Source organism: Psittacula echo, assembly GCF_963264785.1.
Source record: "Psittacula echo genome assembly, chromosome: 11".
In the NCBI taxonomy this organism is placed as follows: Eukaryota; Metazoa; Chordata; class Aves; order Psittaciformes; family Psittacidae; genus Psittacula; species Psittacula echo.
The window spans coordinates 13,479,744-13,500,432 of record NC_137746.1 but is presented as its reverse complement, the minus strand read 5'-3'; the positions used below and the strand labels follow the sequence as shown (position 1 = coordinate 13,500,432).

Below are 20,689 nucleotides of genomic sequence, written 5' to 3'. Positions count from 1 at the left end.
ACTAGATATCCAAGCACCTTAGAAGTGTCCCCATGTTGGGGAATCCATCCCTTCCCTGGGGTGATGATTCCAGTGGCTGGTGGTTCTCAGTGAAAATTTTTCCTCTATTGTCCATTTAGAATCTCCCCAGGAGTAACTTGTGCCCATCACCTCTCATCTTTTCCATGGAACTCTGTAGAAAGGGAATTGTCTTCGATGGGTATGAGCTTTTACATCTACAAACAAATGCATTTGTTCATCTTCTGGCTTTGAAATTGTCTTCACTTTGGTTTAATGCCTGGGATTTAATACTTGAGCAAGGATCCCAGCCTGAAAGCCCTGGCTACATTAACACAACAAGCCTGTTGTATGTTCTAGTAGATAAAAATATTGAGGAACACCTCCTGTTTCTTGGTTTAGGTGAGGGAAGAGGGGCTATTTTTGCAGTAGGCAGTAGGGAATTTTAAAAGCAATGAGAAGATGGAGCATTAGAAACATGATTTAGAGTGGACTGAGATAGAATATGTGAAATCGAGTGCTTAATGTAAGTGATGCTTATTTTAGGAAGGTTTACTGGTCTCATTCGATGGTTTTCGTCAGCCTGAAGACTGCACATGTCAAGAACAGGCACTTGATTTACTGGAATTCATCTGAATTTTGAATATACTTCAGTTGTCAATTCCAGGTCTCTAAATGGCAGTTCCTGGCTGCAGAAGATTCTCTTAAACATTGGGAAAACTTAGTCATAATTATTTGTGTTTATCAGACATTGAATGTGTGATGGCTGCAGGCAGGTTTGTAACAGGTTGGGTTGGGTTGTGTTTTTTTTTTGCCAGCAGTGACTGAAATGAGTAATCTTTCTTTTCTGCTATACAGAGAAACTTTTTCACGTTGCCAGCCTATGGTGGCGAGAGGACTCAACCTGTGTTTTCTGTGGCTGAGATTTTTTGAGGGCTAAGTGGAGGTTCAGTTCTGTCTTAGGCTTATTGTTGTGCAACATAAAAATGGAATTGGAGGTGGAAGAGTCATAAATCAGACAGCTCTTTCCAGAGGCATGTGATAAGGTGTAATTTGTAGTATTCAGAGCTACTTAAATTGGCATAAGGATATCTAGTGTCAGTTGAGTGCTGAAGAGAGAAATTAGGTAAGTGGTTAAATTCATGTGAACCGTTTGACAGATGCTCATGGAAGCCTGCTTTTGTGTTCAGTTATTAACGCAAGAAAACTGAAAGCCCAGGATCAACAGCCTCTGGCATGGAAGAGCAGTCCAATACAACCTAAATTTTGGTTTATTATTTTATCTGCATGTTTCAAATACTAGCTATCATTTTGGGCATGGAGTAGTGACTTGTGATGCTGGGCTCAAGATCCATCGATGGGGCTGGACTGAGCAGAGAGGAGCTACCCTATGAATGTTGGGTTGCTCCTTGCTCATTCTCACATGTCATTTTAGTCAGCTGAAGTTAATGCTGAGATCAGTTTGAGTGGCTGCTAATACATCAAGAACATAGAGCACAGGTTTATACATGAATGTCAGACGTGTGTGTATGTGTGTGAGACAGTTGTCTCCAGTTACGAAGCATAAAGTTATGTCCATCTTTATTTACGTTACATCTGTAGCAGGGTTTGCAAAATGAACCTGTTTTGACATGAACCTATTGCAGCCCAGATCCTATAGCTGTTTGTTTCATGATCTGATAATTGCTTAATACATATTGGAATAAAGGCTGTCCTTCAGGTAATCTTGCCTCATGTTAGTCAACTTCCTATTGTAATTGAAGCTAACCAGATCTACACCCCTCCTCTCTGCCACCCTCCCAATCTAATTTCCTGCCTACAAAACTCTTGTAGGCTGCTAAGCAAAGGCAGTGTGCAGGTGCTAACAGCTTCTCTTAAATGTGGGGGGCACTTGGGCTTCTAGCCTTGCAGAGACCTGAGTTGATCTGATGGCTTGCTATTCCCAGAAGAAGAGTGTTCCAGCTTATCAGACCCCTTTGGTAAGTCCATAAAATTCAGTAAAGTGGTAGAAAATTATTTGTTCCTGCCTCCCTTCCGGCTGAATTTTATCCCTTTTTGATGGGTTAAATCAGGTGAAAATACCCACGTTTGGGTGTGTGTTTTCCTATTCCTTTAGGCCATCTCTTGAAACTGAAATAGTAATGTCGGGAAGATACCTTAAGTAGGTGAAAAATTGTTTGACTGGCATGAGGAAGGCAGCGTTGAAAAGCACATCTTAAGGTAAAGCAAAGCCAGGCCTTTTGCTAGTGTGAATCTACATCAGGGTGTAGTGATGCACTTGACAGAGCAAGTTCCTACAAATGCCATGTCAGTGACAAAGGGCTTCACTTTGCTTTCCCTTTGGAATAATTATTTTTAGTAGTTTTGAGGCAGGCATTTATATGTGGAATTTAAAGGGGTCTGAGGTCAAACTTGAAACAAACTCATTTTCAGTTTTCACTTAGTGTTACGGTATGTTATGTCCTGTCATAGAATCACAAAATCAGACTGGTTTGGGTTGTTGGGGACCTTAAAGCTCATATGATTCCACCCCCTGCCACAGGCAGGGACACCTTCCCCTAGAGCAAGTTGCTTCAAGCCCCAAACCACCTCCAAGCTCCAACCTGGCCTTGAGGTATCAGTATTCCTCAAAACTTTTAGAGCAGAATTACAAGTGTTAATCAGGTATTGGCATTCAGTATAATAAAGGGCATGACAACATAAAGCATCAGAGGTTGGGCTTATCAAACAAAACCACAATAACTTCCTAGTGTGCAATGCTGCAGTAGGACCACATCTTGTTAATTATGGAATGAAAATAGTTTAAATATAGATTATCTATTTCAGCTTCATAGGCATGAACTTTGAGCCTGGCCTACAGGCCTATATTAGCTTTAAGGAGGCCAAGGTCCCTCTGCATACATTCAGATGTATTTAGACATATGTCCAAATTGAGTTTTTACAGCAATAATTAGGAAGGGTTACCTAACGCACAATCAAGTAGTCATTTATTTGCATAAGAAATAGGAGTTTAGGAGCCCCAGTTAAGTGCTCTGGTCCTCAGTATTTGTAGAGTGAGGAGGCTTGATGCCCAGAAAAGTGTTCATAGCTTAGGGGCTGTCTGGAAGGATTTGATTCAACAGCAGCTTTCATTTCTTAACCACACTTTGTGCAAAGATAGTCTTCCCAGAAGTACAACTTTGACACAAATGGAAGGGAAAGGTAGAATAAGTTGTGTTTGCTGCTGCCCTTCCCTGCCTAGGTTGGAGGAGCAGTAGGGAATGGAGCTGATACAACTACAGCAGGAAATAGTTGTCTGTAGCCTGGGTCAGTACCAGGCTGGTGGTGAGCAGGTCCGAGCCATGCTGGGACAAGGGCTTTGCTTCTAACTCTGTATCTTGTTGCCCATCTTGCAGGAATTGCTGGTATTAGTTGTGAAGTCAGTGCTTGCAAAGTCACCTTTACATACCCCTGACCTGAGGTAAACTCAGTCATGGCATTAACACATAAATACTGCTGTAGCTGACTCCAAATAGCTGCGAATGTAGCTGCTATGGAGGGAGGACCAGTGGTGTAACTGGATCTGCAGAGCTGTGAGGCTGCTGCAGTCCTTGGCAGAACTTCAGGGAAGCTCTATGGCTGCTGTGGATGGGTGTGAAACACAGCAATGCAGGGAAGACACTGATGTCCAGCACCTTGTCCTCAGGTCGCATGCAGCTTAGCAACTTCTTTGGGGTCTGACTGTGCCTACTTGAAGTTGTTTTGGCAGGTAGAAAAATGTCTTCAATATACACCTTCATAAGGAGCCTTATCAAGTGAGATGCTTATTAACAGCCCAAAGCTCGCAAACTAATCCAAAAATAGCACAGTGCCTGGTTACTCTATCACTTTGCTGCAGATCTGATTAGGATAGAGCAGGGCCTAAATTTTGCCACATGAATAAGTCTTCCAGGAATGCCAACATGAAATCTGCTTGGGGTTTTGTTTGGTGTTTGTTTTTAATGAAGTTTATTTTTTGTTTCAAAAGTAGAATTTCTTTGATATACTTTGGGTAGTTTGATTTCTTTAAATATGGGGTTTTTTAGTTATTATGATGTGATCATAATAATTCCATTCACAAGAGACATCTGGTTGTTCAGCTTATTTCTTACTCTGCTATTGATAAGGTATCCAGCTGTTCATCCTCTCTAGCCTTGCCTTAGTGTGTGAGCAAGTGCATGGATTTACAGCAATGTCAGATGTTCTGACTTGAAACCACATTGCAACTCGTCCTGGCAGACTGGCAATAGTACAGCTATTTTCACATGCTGCATATGGATTTTTGGTATTTTCACACTCAAGTTCTATTTTATTGTGGTTATGTTATTAAGCTCTTACTAAAACTCAAAACCTAAAAATTGATGCTCAACATGTGCAGAAGTTATGAAAGCAGATGCCTTTTCTTGCTGTGATGTAAAACTACGATGAAAATACTGTATATGAAGCAAATTTTTCTGTGAGACTTTACATGTGTGAGGTCTCTGGAGGGACAGTACTAAACCTGAAGAAGAGCTGAAGGGCAGTGAGAGGTGAAAAGAGTGGTGAGAAGACCAAACTGCACTGATACTACCCAGCTTGTACCCTAAGTGAAAGCTGTGTATCGTGTTTGCATAATCAGTGTTAGATACAGACTTCTTTAGAGGTTCCTCTGAGCAAAATGTGCTTCCTGTTGGGAGGAGAGACAGGAATTCCTTGCAAGTTAATAGAGTATTTGTGAGTGGTGAATTAATACTGCTTCAGGTTCAGGAGGTGTATTGGTGGAGGTAATGACCTGTAAATATATGAGTGAGCTTCAGGGCGGCAGCGGTTGGGGAGAAAATGGTCCATATCTTTGCCCAGTTGTCAAAAAGATGAAGTTTTAAAGGTTGCAGTGGCTCAGCTTCTGAAGGCTGATGCCAGGCTGATGTGCTTGCCTTGGCCTGGGTGTAGCCTAGCTGTGAGACTGGGAGGTAAGGCTTGCCAGGAGCCTCCTGGAACACTTCTGCTGTATTTACTGTTCATATCACAACTGTTTCAGGGATAGGTGCCATTTTAACCTGTCTTCAGAAGGAGGGACTGCTGTTTAATTTAGTGATGTCATTGGAAAAGACCAAAAAAGTCCATTAGCATGTAGTAGAATGTCTTGTATGTGTTTCTCAATTACATGTTATGAATAGTCCGTTATGCACACAGTGGGATTTTCTGCTGGTCATCAGATGACACAAACACTGTTGCAATAAGGATAATAGGAGGGAGGGCCATGAAGAAGGGGGCTGGAGCAGTTCTGCTGTGCAAACAGGCTGAGAGAGCTGGGCTTGTTCAGCCTGGAGAAGAGAAGGCTCTGGGAGGACCTTAGAGCAGCTCTAGTGTCTCAAGGGACTGACAAGAAACCTGGAGAGGGGCTTTGACAGTGGCCTGTAGGGACAGGCCAAGGGGAATGGCTTTAACCTGCCAGAGGGGAGATTGAGATGAGCTCTTAGGCAGAAGCTCTTCCCTGTGAGGGTGCTGAGGCGCTGGCCCAGGGTGCCCAGAGAAGCTGTGGCTGCCCCATCCCTGGCAGTGTTCAAGGCCAGGTTGGACACAGGGGCTTGGAGCAGCCTGCTCTAGTGGAAGGTGTCCATGCCTGTGGCAGGAGGTTGGAACTGGATGAGCTTTAAGGTCTCTTCCAACATAAACCAATCTATTATTCTATGATAATGTTTCTAGCATATTGGTGAGGCAAAGTGCCCTTTTGTAGTCCTGGGGCAGAAGTGCTTCTGTAGGTAAGGGTGAATTTTTCCAGAGGTCAGTTTTGCAGCAGGGAGTCCTTAAGCTGCTTAGAGTGAAATAACCTGGAATTTGAGTTCTGCATAGGTGAATCTTACTGTATGGGCACATTTTGCTGTGAGCTGTAAACAGCTGCTCTATGTTTGTAGTAAAAATCTGTATCACTGGTTTAGGTCACTAATTTTCTGCTTGTTTAATGTTCAACTGTCAGAGCCTGCTGTCTTAGCTTTCATATTTGTGCCTTGGCGCAAAGGATATAATACCTGTCAGCTCGCCAATGCCGTGTGTATCCACAGAGATATGGAACTCATATTCTGTGTTGTGACAAGCCCCTCTTTCTCCCTGGTGCCCTTTGTATTCCTATGGCAGCACTGCATCTCACTGGGCACTGAGGAATCGGCTTGGAGACAGGGAAGATGCTGCGGAACAATTACATGGCAAAAAGGGGAAGAAATGACCACAGTTGCTCTTGCATGTCAGTGCTCTGTGTAGCTCTCCAGCCTCTTGTTACCATTTTCCCCCAATGAATTTGCAGATGGCCCAATTTGATTTGTTGGGTTTTTTACACTTAAAGTATAAACTACTCCTTTCTTGAGGTGTTTTGGGGTGTTGTGTGGTAGGGCTGAATATGATGAAGGTTTAATGTTGGTGTGAAAAAGATGGTGGAAGTAGTAGGGGAGAACAGAGAAAGGAAGATGAGGCTGGGGCATAAAGTGGGAAGGGATAGCAGTGGCTGCATATGGACCATATCTTGTTTCTGTGGCTTATTTAAGGCACTGAGTGTTGAACAGGTAATGTCTAATTATGAAATAGTGGCTTTATCTTGAAATACTACTGAAAATACAGGAAAGGATGTCTGAACTTGGGACAAATTCTGAAATGTAGCTGTGCTGTCGTTAGAGAATGAGTCAGGTATCCTCCTTGTTTACTCTGGCAAGCTGTCATAGAACTACAGAGTGTGATGTTGCGTAATTCCATGAGCATGTATTTGGAGATCATGTGGACCACTGGTGGGACATCATTATTGCTGCTTAGTTGGAATACCTGCTCGCTTAATTATTGTACGTATCTGTTCTTGTCTAGAAAACAATGACTGAGATAATGCTGAGTGCCAGCTTGGTAGCAGATGTTTTGGGTTGGAATTTTAGTCAACTCTGGTGTTTCTACTCAAAACAAACTCCTTGTTCTATGTTAGTTGTAATTACTTTTAAAATAGAACTAAAGGGTATCTAGGAAAACCATTCAGTCCCCCTCTGGCTCTCAGGTAGGTTCAGCTATACAGAAGTCATCTCTGGTGGCTTTTTTGAGTAACAAGGTAGGTAGACTTCTGGTGACAAAGATGCTACAGCCTCTATAGCAGTCTTGTTTCAGTCTTCTAACTGTCCAAACATGCATTACACTTATTGAATATTTAATCTGAGTTGCCATTGCTGTTGTCTAAGATCTTGTTAATTGTAATATTAAAATAAACTGTATTTCGTGAAGAGTTATTTCCTTTGTGTTTTCAACTGTCTTTTCAGTGAATTGACCCTATAGTTTTTACGGTGGTGTCCTATAACCTGTGCAGTTAAACTGTGATTCTGATAGTACAGTTCAAGTATTTCTATGTTTTGTCTAATATTTTAGATTCAGCATGAAACTTCCAAATGGTAAATCTTATTTTTTTTCTTTTTTTTTTTTTTTACCTTGGCAAACAGGTTGAATCCTTTATTTTGGACCAAGAAGATCTTGATAACCCAGTACTTAAAACCACATCGGAGTTATTCTTATCGAGCGCTGCAGAAGGGGCGGACTTGAGAACTGTGGATCCAGAAACACAAGCAAGACTAGAGGCCTTACTGGAGGCAGCAGGTACTTTCTTTGTGTAGTTTCTTCCTGAACACAACTTGCACACAGATCTGCAATGTGTACATTTTGACCCTAGTGGCATATTCACAAGTCTGGACATTATCCATGACCATGGAAAACAAGCTCAATTCTTACAGGTGTTGAGGGTTGCTTGGTCTACTCTTCCTGTACATATAAAGTTAGAAAACTTAATTTTAATTAAATGGTATTTCATTTGCCAGGTAAGATTGCACATGTTACCAGAGAGGAGATTAAAGGGGAGAGAATGGAAGCAATTAGACTTGCTAAAATTACCTTTTTTTCCCTACTGCCTTGGTCAATAGGTAATTGATTCATTGCTCCAGAAATTTGCAGGTGAAATATCTGTTTCTCTGGTTTAACTGTCACAAAAATATTTTTCCGTCCTCTAGTTCTGGGATATGACTGTTGGAAAATACATACGTAATGTTCATGTTTTAGAACTAACTAGATGAACCAGATAAATATTAGTTCTATAGTGAAAGCTTGACTAATTCAAGTCTTGTTAAGGTTTGTGACTTGAGTATTCATGATGAGTTTGAAGATTATTTGTTAGTTTCAAAATTCCAAGAACAAAAAGATGTGAGAACCCTGTTTTGAAACAAATCCTGTTTAATATTGATGAGTACATACTCAGTCAAGTAGTAATGTGCTGAAACTGGAGTTTTCAGACTTAAGCTTTGAGCACACAAGAGCTAGATGAAATAGTGTTTATTTGCAGGTGTTTAGTGTAAAGCTATGTACAGTCTTAAAGGAGAGTTTCATCCTGAGGAAGGAAGATGCAAGGGGCTGTGGGATTGTCTCTCTGTATTTTGAATTTGAAAAACCTCTGCAATTTAGAACATAGCATAGCTTTTGTCAGCAAAATGATACAGCAGCCTAATGAAAGGTGGTCCCTTAAAATGATTCTAACTTGATGTAACTCGTGGGGAACCAAACTTTGCTTTGAAGGGAATAGAGACAATAATCTGGTATGCTCCAGACACTAAGAGAATGTGAATAATTTGATCCTGATAATTTGTACTGGGTTAACAGTTCGACTTGATGATCTTAAAGGTCTTTTCCAATCTAAATGATGCTATGCTATGATCCCTTTTTAAGCATTTTTAAAAATGAAAATCAGTTTGACTCATGCACCTGATGACTGGTGTGTCCTGAAACCTATGGTTAGCTTGATAAATGGTCAGTGGAGATGTCTGGTAGGTAGTGTTATGAGGGCAGTTTCTAGACATGCTTACATTGAGGGATTGCAGTGTTCAAAATTATTTCATGGTATTTAACAAATTGCTGCTTGTAATGCCTGTGAGAGTGTTTTCTGTAGACTTGAAGCAGTAGATGGCCTCTTGTCCCCAGGATTAAATGATTTGTTTTTAATCTGGGGTTTCCATGCTTTGATTCCTCGAGTGCTTGGAGTAGGGATATAGAAAACGGGCAGAACAGAAGGAATCTGGAAAGAAGAGCAAATCAACACAAAGAAGGTGCTTTTATTTGGGTGTTCCATCTTCCTGTCTAAAAAGACTGGACAAAATGAATGCTGCTTGATGAATGTGTGAGACTGAAAGACTGAAAACAGTCTTGAAAAAGTCTTAAGAGTTAAGTAGTACTTGTCTTTCCCACTGTGAATTTGAACAGTAAAAATACCAAGAGGCTTAGCTAAAGAAGACACTGAGAGTCTGGTAATTTATTAAGAAAAGTCATAATCTGAAAGTGATTGCCAAAGAAAAAGTGGTTTTGGGAGGTGTTGTATCTTCCCTGTGTTTCTCTGGCAGGTTTGACTGAAAATACTGTTTCCAATCTTAAGTGGGCTTCTGGGTTTCCATCGTGGCAACATAGTGGCCTCCTGTTGGAACTTTGTGTTGTTTTGCACTTCGGCAAAAGCAAGGGTTTTCTCTTGTTGTTTTAGTCCCATTTTGGTTCCTAGTATTAGGGATAGGTTGCAAAAGTAGATGGCAGAGCTATTGCTCAAACAAGTATTTCAGCTACTGCCTTGTCTGATGTGGTTTCCAGGGGAGCTTGGCCTTCGTTGTGATGATCCCCTCTCCTGTGGGAGGCTTGATCCCAACAACCTAGAGCAAAATCAGTCTTGCTTTTAGTGTCTCAGATTTCTCAGGGTTTCTCACATACCGGGTTCGTGGCTGTGTCATGAGGATCTTAATGAGTATGACTTGCAAAACTAGTTTTGCTCATTCTCCATGAATCCTTTAATGCTCAGCTCTCACACGGCCATGCTGTTTATTAATTCTGGGAGGTAAGCTCTAGCAACTGCAGCCAGGTGGGATGATGTTCTTCAGATTACTTATGCAGAAGTGGTTTTCAGCTATCGCAGGCTTTCAGATTTGTGGGAGATTTTGTTTTTCTGTAGCTGTCTTGATAGTTGCTTGGGCCTGCATATGCAAGTGTGGAGGCCAGAGGTTAGTTGAATAACTTAAAAATGTTTCTATACATTACATTTACCCATCAGAAGAGTGCTGGGTTGTTTTTTTTTTCAGTTTAGCTTGTTTATTCTGTTTCCAGGAGGGCTTAAAATATTTTGTGGGTTTGGATGCTGAGGGTGACGGCCTTAAGTAGAATATCTAGCAAGAAGGTTGTGCCTTGCCCACTGTAACATAGCAGCAAGTACACACCTACGTACATACACATGTGCACACAAACAGGGGTTACACATTCCCTACATTTACTAGGTCCACTTAAAGCCTGGCTGGTTAGCTTTAGTTTGGACAATGCTACTTCCTTCTGTAATGTGTTTAGGCAAAGCACAGGCACTTTGTTAATGAACAATTATCTTTAAACAACTGTCAGTGATTGTATTATTTCACAAGAAAAAATAGTTTTACTTTCTGAAAACTGAGAGACTTCACTGTTCTATGGACATCATAAATAGGAGTTGGTTTTGTCTTCAGAAATTGAGGATGAATTAAAACAATTGAATCCTGTTCTTTGGGAAGCTGTCCTAAGCAAACCAAGTCTTTTGAATATCTTCCTTTAGTTTGACTCCATGTAGCAAAGAAAGGATTTAAAGGTAAAATGACCTGTGGAAAGAGAACCATATTGTTGGGAGATGTAATCAAACAGATTCTTAGTGTTCTGACAGGGGATAAATGTTCTGCACTGCACACATTCAATTCCCCTGTTAATTAGGGTGCTGTTAGTATCTTAAAATAATAAGCCATCTCTGAAGAATCCTGATTCTTCTGTGGCTCTTCAGTAAAGTTGCATATTAAATTCTCTTCTTAGGGACAGTAGTTGACTGTTGGAAGATCACAGAATCACAAAATGTTTTGGGTTGGAAGGGACCTTAAGGCTCATCCAGTTCCAGCCCCTTGCCACGGGCAGTGACACCTTCCACTAGACCAGGCTGCTCTAAACTCTGTCCAACCTGGCCTTGAACACTGCCAGGGATGGGGCAGCCACAACTTCTCTGGGCACACTGTGCCAGTGACTCAGCACCCTCACAGGGAGGAACTTCTGCCTAAGAGCTCGTCTCAATCTCCCCTCTGTCAGGTTAAAGCCATTCCCCTTGTCTTGTCCCTACAGGCCGTTGTCAAAAGCCTCTCTAAAGGTTTCCTGTAGCCCCTTTAGGCACTGGGAGCTGCTCGAAGGTCTCCCCTTAAGGAGCTTTCTCTTCTCCAGGCTGACCCAGCCCAGCTCTCTCAGCCTGACTCCAGAGCAGAGCTGCTCCAGCCCTTGCAGCATCTCTGTGGCCTCCTCTGGACTCACTCGATGACAAGAAAACTCTTTACTGCAGTGGATGGATGGTTGTAGCATTCAGAGCTCTTGCTATTCTTGGCAGGTTCCTCCATAGGTCTTTCAACATCTGTTCTTAAAAGGGCAAACTTGCCTCCGAAGACTTGGGAAGCTTGACAGGTGAAAGCTGTTTCATTTCTGTTCCTATCTTTTATGAGCAACAGGAAGAGAAAATGTCTTGCTTCTGTAATGCAGTCCTGTGTCTGGAGTACAGGTTGTTTCTTAAAGAGGATAGAGAAAGGTGGCCAAATAAAAATCCCTTATGCCTGTTTGGTGTTTCTGCACTCAAACCACAGAATTCCGTATGAAGTTGTAAAATGTGAATCCCTGCAGGTACCATACCCAGTTTGTAGTGTCCAGCATGGGTTTGCTGAGTTTTCTGGGAAATGACAGAATGCCACTGAACTGATTTTTTTTTTTTTTTTTTTTAACTTGAGGAAATAGTTCAGATGCCTGTGTCCTGTGTGTTCCTTCTCAATCTGAGTGTTGCAGGACTTTGACAGTGAAGCATCAAAAAACAGATGCAGAAGAAGGTGAGAAGAAACTCTTGTTCTAGTGTTGGAGCACTTGGCATTACTGTTGAGCATTTACACAGGGAGGAGTTTTGTTAGCAGAGAGTACTTCGGGAGTCCTACGGTGGTTTGTAAAGAGGCTTGTGAGGAGAATCAGGCTGTTTTGGAGAGGAACCATGTTCAGCTGAGGGTTTGTTTAGTGAAAGAGAGGTGAGTAATCCATTGTTGTGTTCAGACAGGGAGCAGAGTTACATCCTTCTTTTCTGTTGAAATACAGGATTGAAGGTGCCCAGAGACCCTCACATAGATTGTTTGGTGTATTTGAAACTTTGGGGGATTAAATATAGTGTAAATGGTAAAAGAGAAATCTAGTTTTAGTAAGTTTTTGTTAATCCCTGTTGGATTTCAGTACCTAATTCAGGCATAAGAGCATTTTACTGTGCTTTGGAAAGCTGGTGGGATGAAATGGGAGGGAAAGAGGTTGAGTATTCTGGAACTGGGGAAGGCAAAAAGTGGAAGTAATCACCTGCTTAGTGGAAATACAGAACACAGGTCAAAATATGAATGGGCCCAGATAAAATCTGCCTGCTTTAGGGTACACTGAAAGGACAGAGTGAGATTCAGCAGTTGTAAAACTGAATGCTTTCCCCTGTGTGTATGTGTATCTGTATTTACTCTCTTGCCAAGCTGTTGACCAAACCTACTTTTGTTTTTTTGTATGTGATGTGACCAAACCCATTCATTATTCAGTAACAGCAAGAGATCGTTTGGTTAAAATAGATTATATTTGTTTCCCCAACATGAAAGGGCTTGAATGTGACAAGGTAGACCTGTAATCCAGCAATATAGGGAGTGAGCTGTGGACTAAAAAGAACAGTTCAGAACATGCACAGCTTGCTTCATTGTGCATCGAGAGACTCCTTGGCAAGTGTCAGTGACACTTTGATCATGTACTTCGTGATCAATAAGATTCATATGGACCTAGTGTTTCTTTTCTTAGGTCTGATGAGTAACTTACTTGTGATTTAGATGGATATAGGCATCTAGTCCGTTAGAAATGTAACCTGTGAAGGGTTATCTGAGCTCTACTTCCAACTGTAGAAGGCTGCGGAAAACAGAAGGGTCATGTTTGTCAATTTGATGGCTGCAGCTTTCAGATTGTGCTGGTGGAATATAACACACATGCTTCTAGATCTGTATTGGTGTTCTTGAATAAAAAAAAGGGTCTTTCTTGGGGGCAAATCTAAGAGGATTGCTGGCATTGGAACAAAGAACTTTATTATAAAGATGTAGCAGTATCAAATTCAAAGTGTGTTTAGCCATCTTCAACATGGCAAAAACCTTAACCTTAGTCCAGCAGCTTTAATTTTTAAACCAAGAAAGGTTTTTCAATTTGATCTGATGTGAAATACTTGGTGTTACATGGACACAATATAGGGATTGAATAGAGAAACCGTTCTCATTAAGAAAGCTTGAATAAGATTTATTCTGGTGCTTCTTTAGTGATCAAAGCTGAACTAAAATCACCTCTGATTAACTGGAAACTTTGGCCTTTTGAAACACTGGCACATTACAGTGACTTGCTTATTTTCTTTCTTTGCCATTCAAAGATTCAGAGTGGGAAGGAATATATGGTATGTGAAACACACAGATGTGTTGTGCTTTTGAGTAAGTTGGATAAACTGTCTGAATTTTGTGCATGTAATTGAATTATTAATCTTGTATTTCTCTGAGGTTTTTGCATGATTTAAGTATTTTTTTCTAATCTAGTAGGCTTTTAGATTAGAAAAAGTCCAGTCTAATCGTATTCTCAGTCAAATTAACTTCCATATTTTGAAAGTGTGTTAAATGTCCCAGCTTCATATTTTTTGGCTCTTTTTCAGTTGGGGTTTGCTGTGAAGAACAGTTTCGTTGTTGTAACACTTAAATTGATTCTTTAGGTGTCAGATAGCTCCTTTATCTCACCAGAGCTGCTCCTGGAATTCTTGGGCAAAGATGATTCTGAGATTTTTAACTTTCCTTCAGTAGGGATGGGGAGTGGGAAGAAACAAGTCAAAACTTTGGGGGGTTTAATTTGTGATGTATTAAATTTGGCCAGGGTATTCCTCAGTCTCTTAAGCTGCTGCATATTTATATATATCTGTATCTGTCTATATAGATATTGGAAGTTATCATAGTGAATCGGCCAATGCTTCATGACCATATCATAAATGACTCTCAATTCTTCTTTTAACATGATTTTTTCAAAGGCCTGGATATGTTTTTTCCATTAACTCAATTTTTTGGTTTACTTCTGTCTTTTTTTTTTTCATGCAAGTTGGATTCTTCTGCAAAATAAAAGTCCCCTTTGCCCTCCTGCTCCAGTGTGGGGAGATTCCTGGTTAAAAACTTCTTTCCATTCAGTATTGTTTTCAGCACTACTTGTAGTAGTTCTTGGAGTAGCTTCAGCCAAAGAAGGAAAGTAGGGAGAGTTTGGGAGGAGGAAGGAAGCTGCTTTATTGACAGTCCTATGTGGTGCCTGAATTGAGCTGGAATTCAGCCTGTACCAAGGGAAGATCCCATTCTTTTTCATAGAGTAGAATCCCAGACTGGTTTGGTTTGAAACAACCTCAAAGCTCGTCTAGTTCCGACCCCCTGCCGTTGTCAGGGATGCCTTCCACTAGACCAGGTTGTTCCAAGCCACATCCAACCTGGCCTTGAACACTGCCAGGGATGGGGCAGCCACAGCTTCTCTGGGCAACCTGTGCCTCACCACCCTTACATGTATGTTTCCTTCATCCATCAAAGTGAAAATAACCATGTTCAGAGCTTGCAGTGGGGTGCATAAGCTGTCAGTGGTCTTTGTGGTTGTTGGCCTAGAGCTGGCTGTGCAGCCCTGTGGTGTGGGGAGCTGGTACCCTGTGCAGGTACAGGGGGCTGAGTGAGGCGGCTGGTGAGACTCTTGTTGGCAGTACATTGAAGCAAGCTTTTGGTTTGATTGTCTTGAGATTTGTGTAGGGTTGGTAAATGAAGCTCTTGCACAGCACTGTCTCAGGTAAGCTGGTTATGTATATCTGTGATGATAACCACGTACAGAAAAATAGAACAGTAGCACAAACCACATTGTCTTTAAAGCTTGTATCTGGAGAATACTGCTGCTGACCCAAATGTCTTGCCACAGAATGTATCTCATTGAGTGTGGTATAGTATTTTTCTGTGTCTGTTTCATTCATGGCATGCTTTCTAAACAGATGGCTGCTGATCTGATTCTTTCTTTGCAGTGCCTATGTAAGAGGGGAGCTTGGATGTTACCCTTGTGAAAGGAAGCAGTTACTGCACTTGCAGGATTGAGCTGATCAAAATGTAACTCTTTTTCCTGAGTGCATCAGGAGAATAAGGAAGGAGAGAGGAAAGTCTGTCTCTTGTTTGTGTCTCCTGCAAGAAGACTCTAATAATAGTTTATTAAAAACCCTCAATTACACAGACTGGGTTTGCTTTTTTGTTTTCTGAACCTGTCCATCATGTAGATTCTTTAGCTAAAACCAGAGTTTGAAAGTGCTCAGAACAGAGTTTGAGCATTAAGTGGGTGATTCGTAGTGCGCAGAAGATGGGATTCGAATCTCCCCACATGGATTTCAGGGTGGTTTTGATGTTCTGTAACTCAATGGTAGTGTGGTGACAATAGCTAGTGCCAGCTGCTTGGCTCCAACTAGACAGACTGGTAAGTCAGGTTGGCAGTGTGGATGTGCAGCCACCCCTCCTGGGGCTGACTGGAAGTGTACTGGGAGATGTAATGTTATTATATTAGAAGCAGGGCTACCAGTTTATAGAAGGGTTGCTCAGAGTGTCTGGTTTGTTGGCTGTGACGAGTGTCTTGTGACACGTGAGATGAATTAACCGAGCTCTTGTTGGCAGACCTACAATATATTGTTCTTCTATCAGTTTTATAATGGTATTAAATATTTTTGGGTTTTTTTTTAAGTGTGAGAAACAACAAATTGTGCTGAGTCGTAGCTCAGAGTATATGGGGCAATGGATGAACCTGTTGCCTTTTCTCAACTGGTAACTCATTTGAAAAACCATTACTATTGTAGTTAGGGAGTAATTACAATAAGCAAATTTCTAGGAAAACAAATGATAATATAGGGTGTGTATATATATATGTATAGTGTAAATGATCCAATTCTGCTTGTTTCTAGAAAGTCAACCTAGTTTTCACCAGATTAATGAAAAATGATACTGCTGCTCATCTTGGATTCTACTGATGGAAGCTCATTTTGCAGTGGGCCATGAATGCTTTCATTGCCTGCTAGAAATTATTTTCTGCCTAAAGAGCTTATTTTGAAAGCTGAGAACTTAAATCTTGTGATTTAAACCAAGATGTAGTGCATGAAGCATCATGCACAACAATGGAGTTTAGATTCTTTGTGAATACAAAGTATTTAAGTCCTTGAGGTTCAATATGGAAACGTAAAAAAAGTTTTTGCATTGTACAAGTTTATGCTCATTGTATCCATCAAAAAAATCCTTGCTGTGGGTACCAGAGGCATCTCTGTAATGTAACATTAATGTAATGTAATGTAATTTTCCCTGTGTAACAAAGCATTAGCTCTAAAATAGCAATTACTAGCTTGTCATTTAGCCTTTTCCTCCAGTTCTGTACAGCTGCCTAAAACTTCTTGGAAAAAGAAGGCTGAGAGACATCTCAGTAGATCTAGTTTTTATCTTCTCCTCTTCCTTCTCCCCAGGCAAAGGCAGCTGTGCTTGTGCCATTCCTGATGGGTGGCTTTAAGAACTGGTTAGACAAACTCTTTCCAGTGCTGGAAGCTCCAGAGCATGCCCAGCCAACTACAGTCATTGGGATGGAGTGTCAGTCCTCGGTGTTACATGCTGAAACACCTAACCTGGGGGTGAAGGGGGCGCTAAGTTGCTTTGGAAGCACTTCACGAGGGAAGGATTAAAGCTGTAGTTAAGCAATTGGTGTTGGTTTAGTGGAGCTGCTTTGGCTGCTGGTTTTATGCATCATTCCCATGGTCAGTGTTCCCAGTTTCAGTGCAGCCATCCTTTACAACTGATTTCTAGATTGGCACGTTCCTCAGTTCCCCTCCCTTTTTTCAAACAGGCTAAATAACATCAAATCTCTCTGGCCCTAACTGTTGTTATTTAGACTTTCAGCTGCTCTTGTTCTCCTCTGGAGTCCATATGCAAGCTCTGTTCTTCTTAGCTTGTTGTCCCAAATTAGTCATGATACTCAAGTTGAGCTCTATTGATGCATGGAGAGTAGGAGTGTTATTTCATCTGTCCTGCAAGCTGTGCTTTTGTTTATACATCTCAGTTTGGTGTCTGCCTTTTGCCTTTGGGTTACAAGTTGAATTTGACTTTATATCAACCAATACTTTTCTGAAGAACTGTTACCTAAATAAACTGTTCCTCTGTGTGTGCAGTTGATTGTTCCTGTGTGTAGATATATGTATCTATATATATATTTGCTGACACTCCTGTTTGGATATGCCCTGTAAGAGAAACCTGCTTCAGGCAGAATTGTTATGAAGGCTGAAATTTTATCTTCAGTTTCAAAGAATGACATGGCTTTTGAGTAACAGAGGAAGGCCACAGTGAGCCTGGGAAGAAGATCAATTCTAACCAACCTGTCCAGACTTCCAGTTGGCTTTGCCTCATATTGCCAAAAACCAAGCCACCAGCATGTTTTGGAAGTCTGGACAGAGAAAGGAGCATGTAGGAAGACCTAATAATGAAAAGAGGAGAAACTTGCAATGTGGTTGTGATTTTTGTCTATTGGCCTCCTCTTATAGTAAGCACACCCCGTGCCTAATCTTTCTAAAGTATAGAGACAGAATTGGAGGTAGAACAGCTGTATTTTTTTTAGTCTTTAATGCAAATAAGAGCAAAGACCTGGAGAGAAATAATGGAACACATTTGATTCAGTAAAATCTGAAATGGCTGGACTCTTCCATACTGCTGTTTGAAGTAACTCCCTCCAGAACTCTCTGTTGGGTTAATGCTTGTTACAATTTCTCTTTGCACTTTGGTAAAGTGGTAAAATAAATTCCTTATTTTCCTTCTCAGGCTGTAGCATCCTGATTTTTGTACTTTGCAATCTACTGTGGCATTCCTGTAGACCTTCCTTTCAGGATGTGTTATGCAGCATGTATGTAATGACAGGACATTTGAAGAGCTGTGGATCTTAGGAAGGGCAGAGGTTTTCTAAATAGGTTCAAACGTGAATTTATACCCTGGCCTGTGCTATTCACATTAGGGTGGTGATCTTTTTTATTTTCTGAAGAAGTGGCACGCTTCTGGAGTATTTTGGTTTACTTTGCTGTACAGGATTGATAAACCTGGGGCTGAAACTGTGCTTCTGGATGAAGTCACTGATGTCACTGGCCCTCAAGGTTCACTCTTGGTTCTTTGCTTGAAAATGTAGAAGTATTTTGAGTTGTTTTCCTTAGTAGTTACAGAACACTGTACTGAGCCAGAGCCATTTTCTGATTCAGGATACCAGTCACAGCCTGTGTGAACTCTGCTTCCCACTGAATGCTAGAAATTTGGAGAAGAGAGCTCAAGTGGGATGTTTGCCTGTAAACAGCATTCCAAGGTCATTTGAGTTCTCCCTGCATCTCTGTTGTGTGTGGGTATCCTATCTTGGTGTTTCTTAGGGATAGATGAGGTTTGTCTTTGCTCCTTACCCTCCCACAGTGATGGCATCGTTTCATGTTCTTCTTTGCCATGTTTCAGTCAGTCTCAAGTCTTTCAGAAGTGTATCCTTCAGATTCTTGATGGCAGGCAACTGTCAGGCTTGGAATGAGAAAATATTAGATGAGGCATGAAAGATAAAACCAGGAATTAAAGATCCATTGCATACTGTTGGCCATGGCGTTTTTCTGTAAAATAACAGGAAAAAAAAACCCACCAAAAAACCCCTTGTAAATGGTTCCGTGTTTGATAGCATGAGGTACTGAGTTTACTTTGAAGCTTCCCTTACAGAGGTTCTGATTTCTGCTTCTGGATCATTTGCACAGTTGCTGCTTCTGTAGTTGTAGGGTAAACACTGGAAGCACCACAGTCACAAATCAAATCAATTTCCTAGGACTGACTTGGGGTTTTAATACCAATGTCTGTATAAACAACCAGAAGCAATGTGATTGTTTTTCTCAGTCTCTAGCCTGGATGTTTCCTTCAGGTATAGGAGCTGCCATCCATAACTTTGATTCCTGCTGGCCACTCAGTAGATGATCCCAGTTCCTGCATGTCTGTTCACTGTTGGCTGTCACCGTGCCCCAGCTCCATACCGGCATGTGTCTGTGTCCTCACGCTTCATTTGGCAGAGTGTGAGCAGGTGACAGCCCGGCTCTAGGGATGTGCTGAGTCTGCCATCTGAGCTGTGGCCGTTGAAAAGCTGAACAAAGCCAGGCAGACAATGGGGGCTGGAGCCCTGAGCTCATCACACTGACACTGGCAAAGGTGATGCAACTAGAAGAGCATTTGTTTTAAGTGCATAAATGTACTTACATATTTGCTGGTGCTGCAGCCCTGGAAAAGGTGTTGCAGAAGGAGGTAGGGAAGAGAAGGCTGGCAGTGGAAAAGACATCAGGCACCCAAGTAACGTGCTGAGGTTTTGCTGCCATGGCAGCCCTTTCTTGATGTCTGTCACTGGCTTTTATCGATGTTAAGACTTAAAAAGAGCCTAAAAATCCCTTAGTCATTCAAAAAAAATCACAAGTGAAGTGATAAGATCCTATTTGAGTGTGATACACAGTACCTCCTGTTTAATCCTAGAGAAGCACCAACACAAATTCACATCCAGAGTAAACTAGGTGTTTCTAAACTAGTGCTTAACCCTATCCTTGTCCTTTATAATTTAGATTAAAGTTAGCATTGCATTTTGAATATACCTCTCAAATGCAAAATCATATGTTTTCTTAGAGTCAAACCATGTTAGAATTGAGGCCTTATTGCCAGGGGTGGATTGGATACTTTTTCCTCCTCCAAGGCCAAATTTAAATGTCTGTTCTTGCATTTGATATGTCCTGTAAGCCAAAACACAGTTTGAATGAGCCTCTTATGTAGGAATATTCACAGAATCATCGAATAGTTTGGGTTGGAAGGGGGACATTCAAAGGTCATCTAGTCCAACCCCCCTGCAATAAGCAGGGATATCTTCAACTAGATCAGGTTGCCCAGCCTGGCCTTGAATGTCTCCAAGGATGGTGCATCTACCACCTCTCTGGGCAACCTGTACATATTGAGAAGATCTGGTCTTGAAGAAACTGAACTTTTTTTTTTCCAGAACAAAATCTGAGGGGTGAGGAAGATATTTCTTTCTCCCCTGCTTCCTATCTTACCTCTCCATCTTGTTGCCTCCTGACTGTGCCAGCCGAGCAGAGCTCTGGCCTCAGGGATGCTGTAGCATCAGAGAGGAGATGAGCTTGCATTTACACATCAGTTGAAGCTTCACTGTCAGCGATAGGTAGAGAGTTAGATCTTCAGTCTGGGGGGGTTCATATGTGTGAGATGCATACCAAGCAGCTTTTTACAGGAACTGGTTGTAGCATTTCATGGGTGGGGAGAGTGCACTCAATTGGTTTTGGACCAAGGCTTACATCTTACAAAAACACTTCAAAACCAAACAAACAAAACAGAGCAGAGAAGGGGTGAACACTCCAGACCAATCGAGCATTAATGTGTGCTCATTTCATAATGGTCTTAAATTTTTGCCTCTCTGCTAGAGGAAATATGAATGCTTTCTTGTACTTGAACATAATTCTTTAGGCTTTGTGTTGAACTACAAGCCCTCTCGTATTCTCCGC

At 41.4% G+C, this 20,689-nt stretch overlaps 1 protein-coding gene across 17 annotated transcripts in view; it reads left to right on the top strand.

Annotated features, from left to right (window-relative positions):
• The window catches only part of ANKHD1 (ankyrin repeat and KH domain containing 1), a gene marked incomplete at its 3' end in the record, with an annotated part of 102,388 nt that overhangs the window by 7,083 nt on the left and 74,616 nt on the right, over positions 1-20,689 (top strand). For all 17 annotated transcript variants that reach the window (XR_013957827.1, XR_013957828.1, XM_080627412.1 and 14 more), the window contains exon 2: positions 7,458-7,611. Coding sequence is in view for 15 of the 17 variants with exons in the window: in XM_080627412.1 (XP_080483538.1) it covers positions 7,458-7,611 (154 nt within the window). The remainder of the gene's footprint in view (positions 1-7,457; positions 7,612-20,689) is intronic.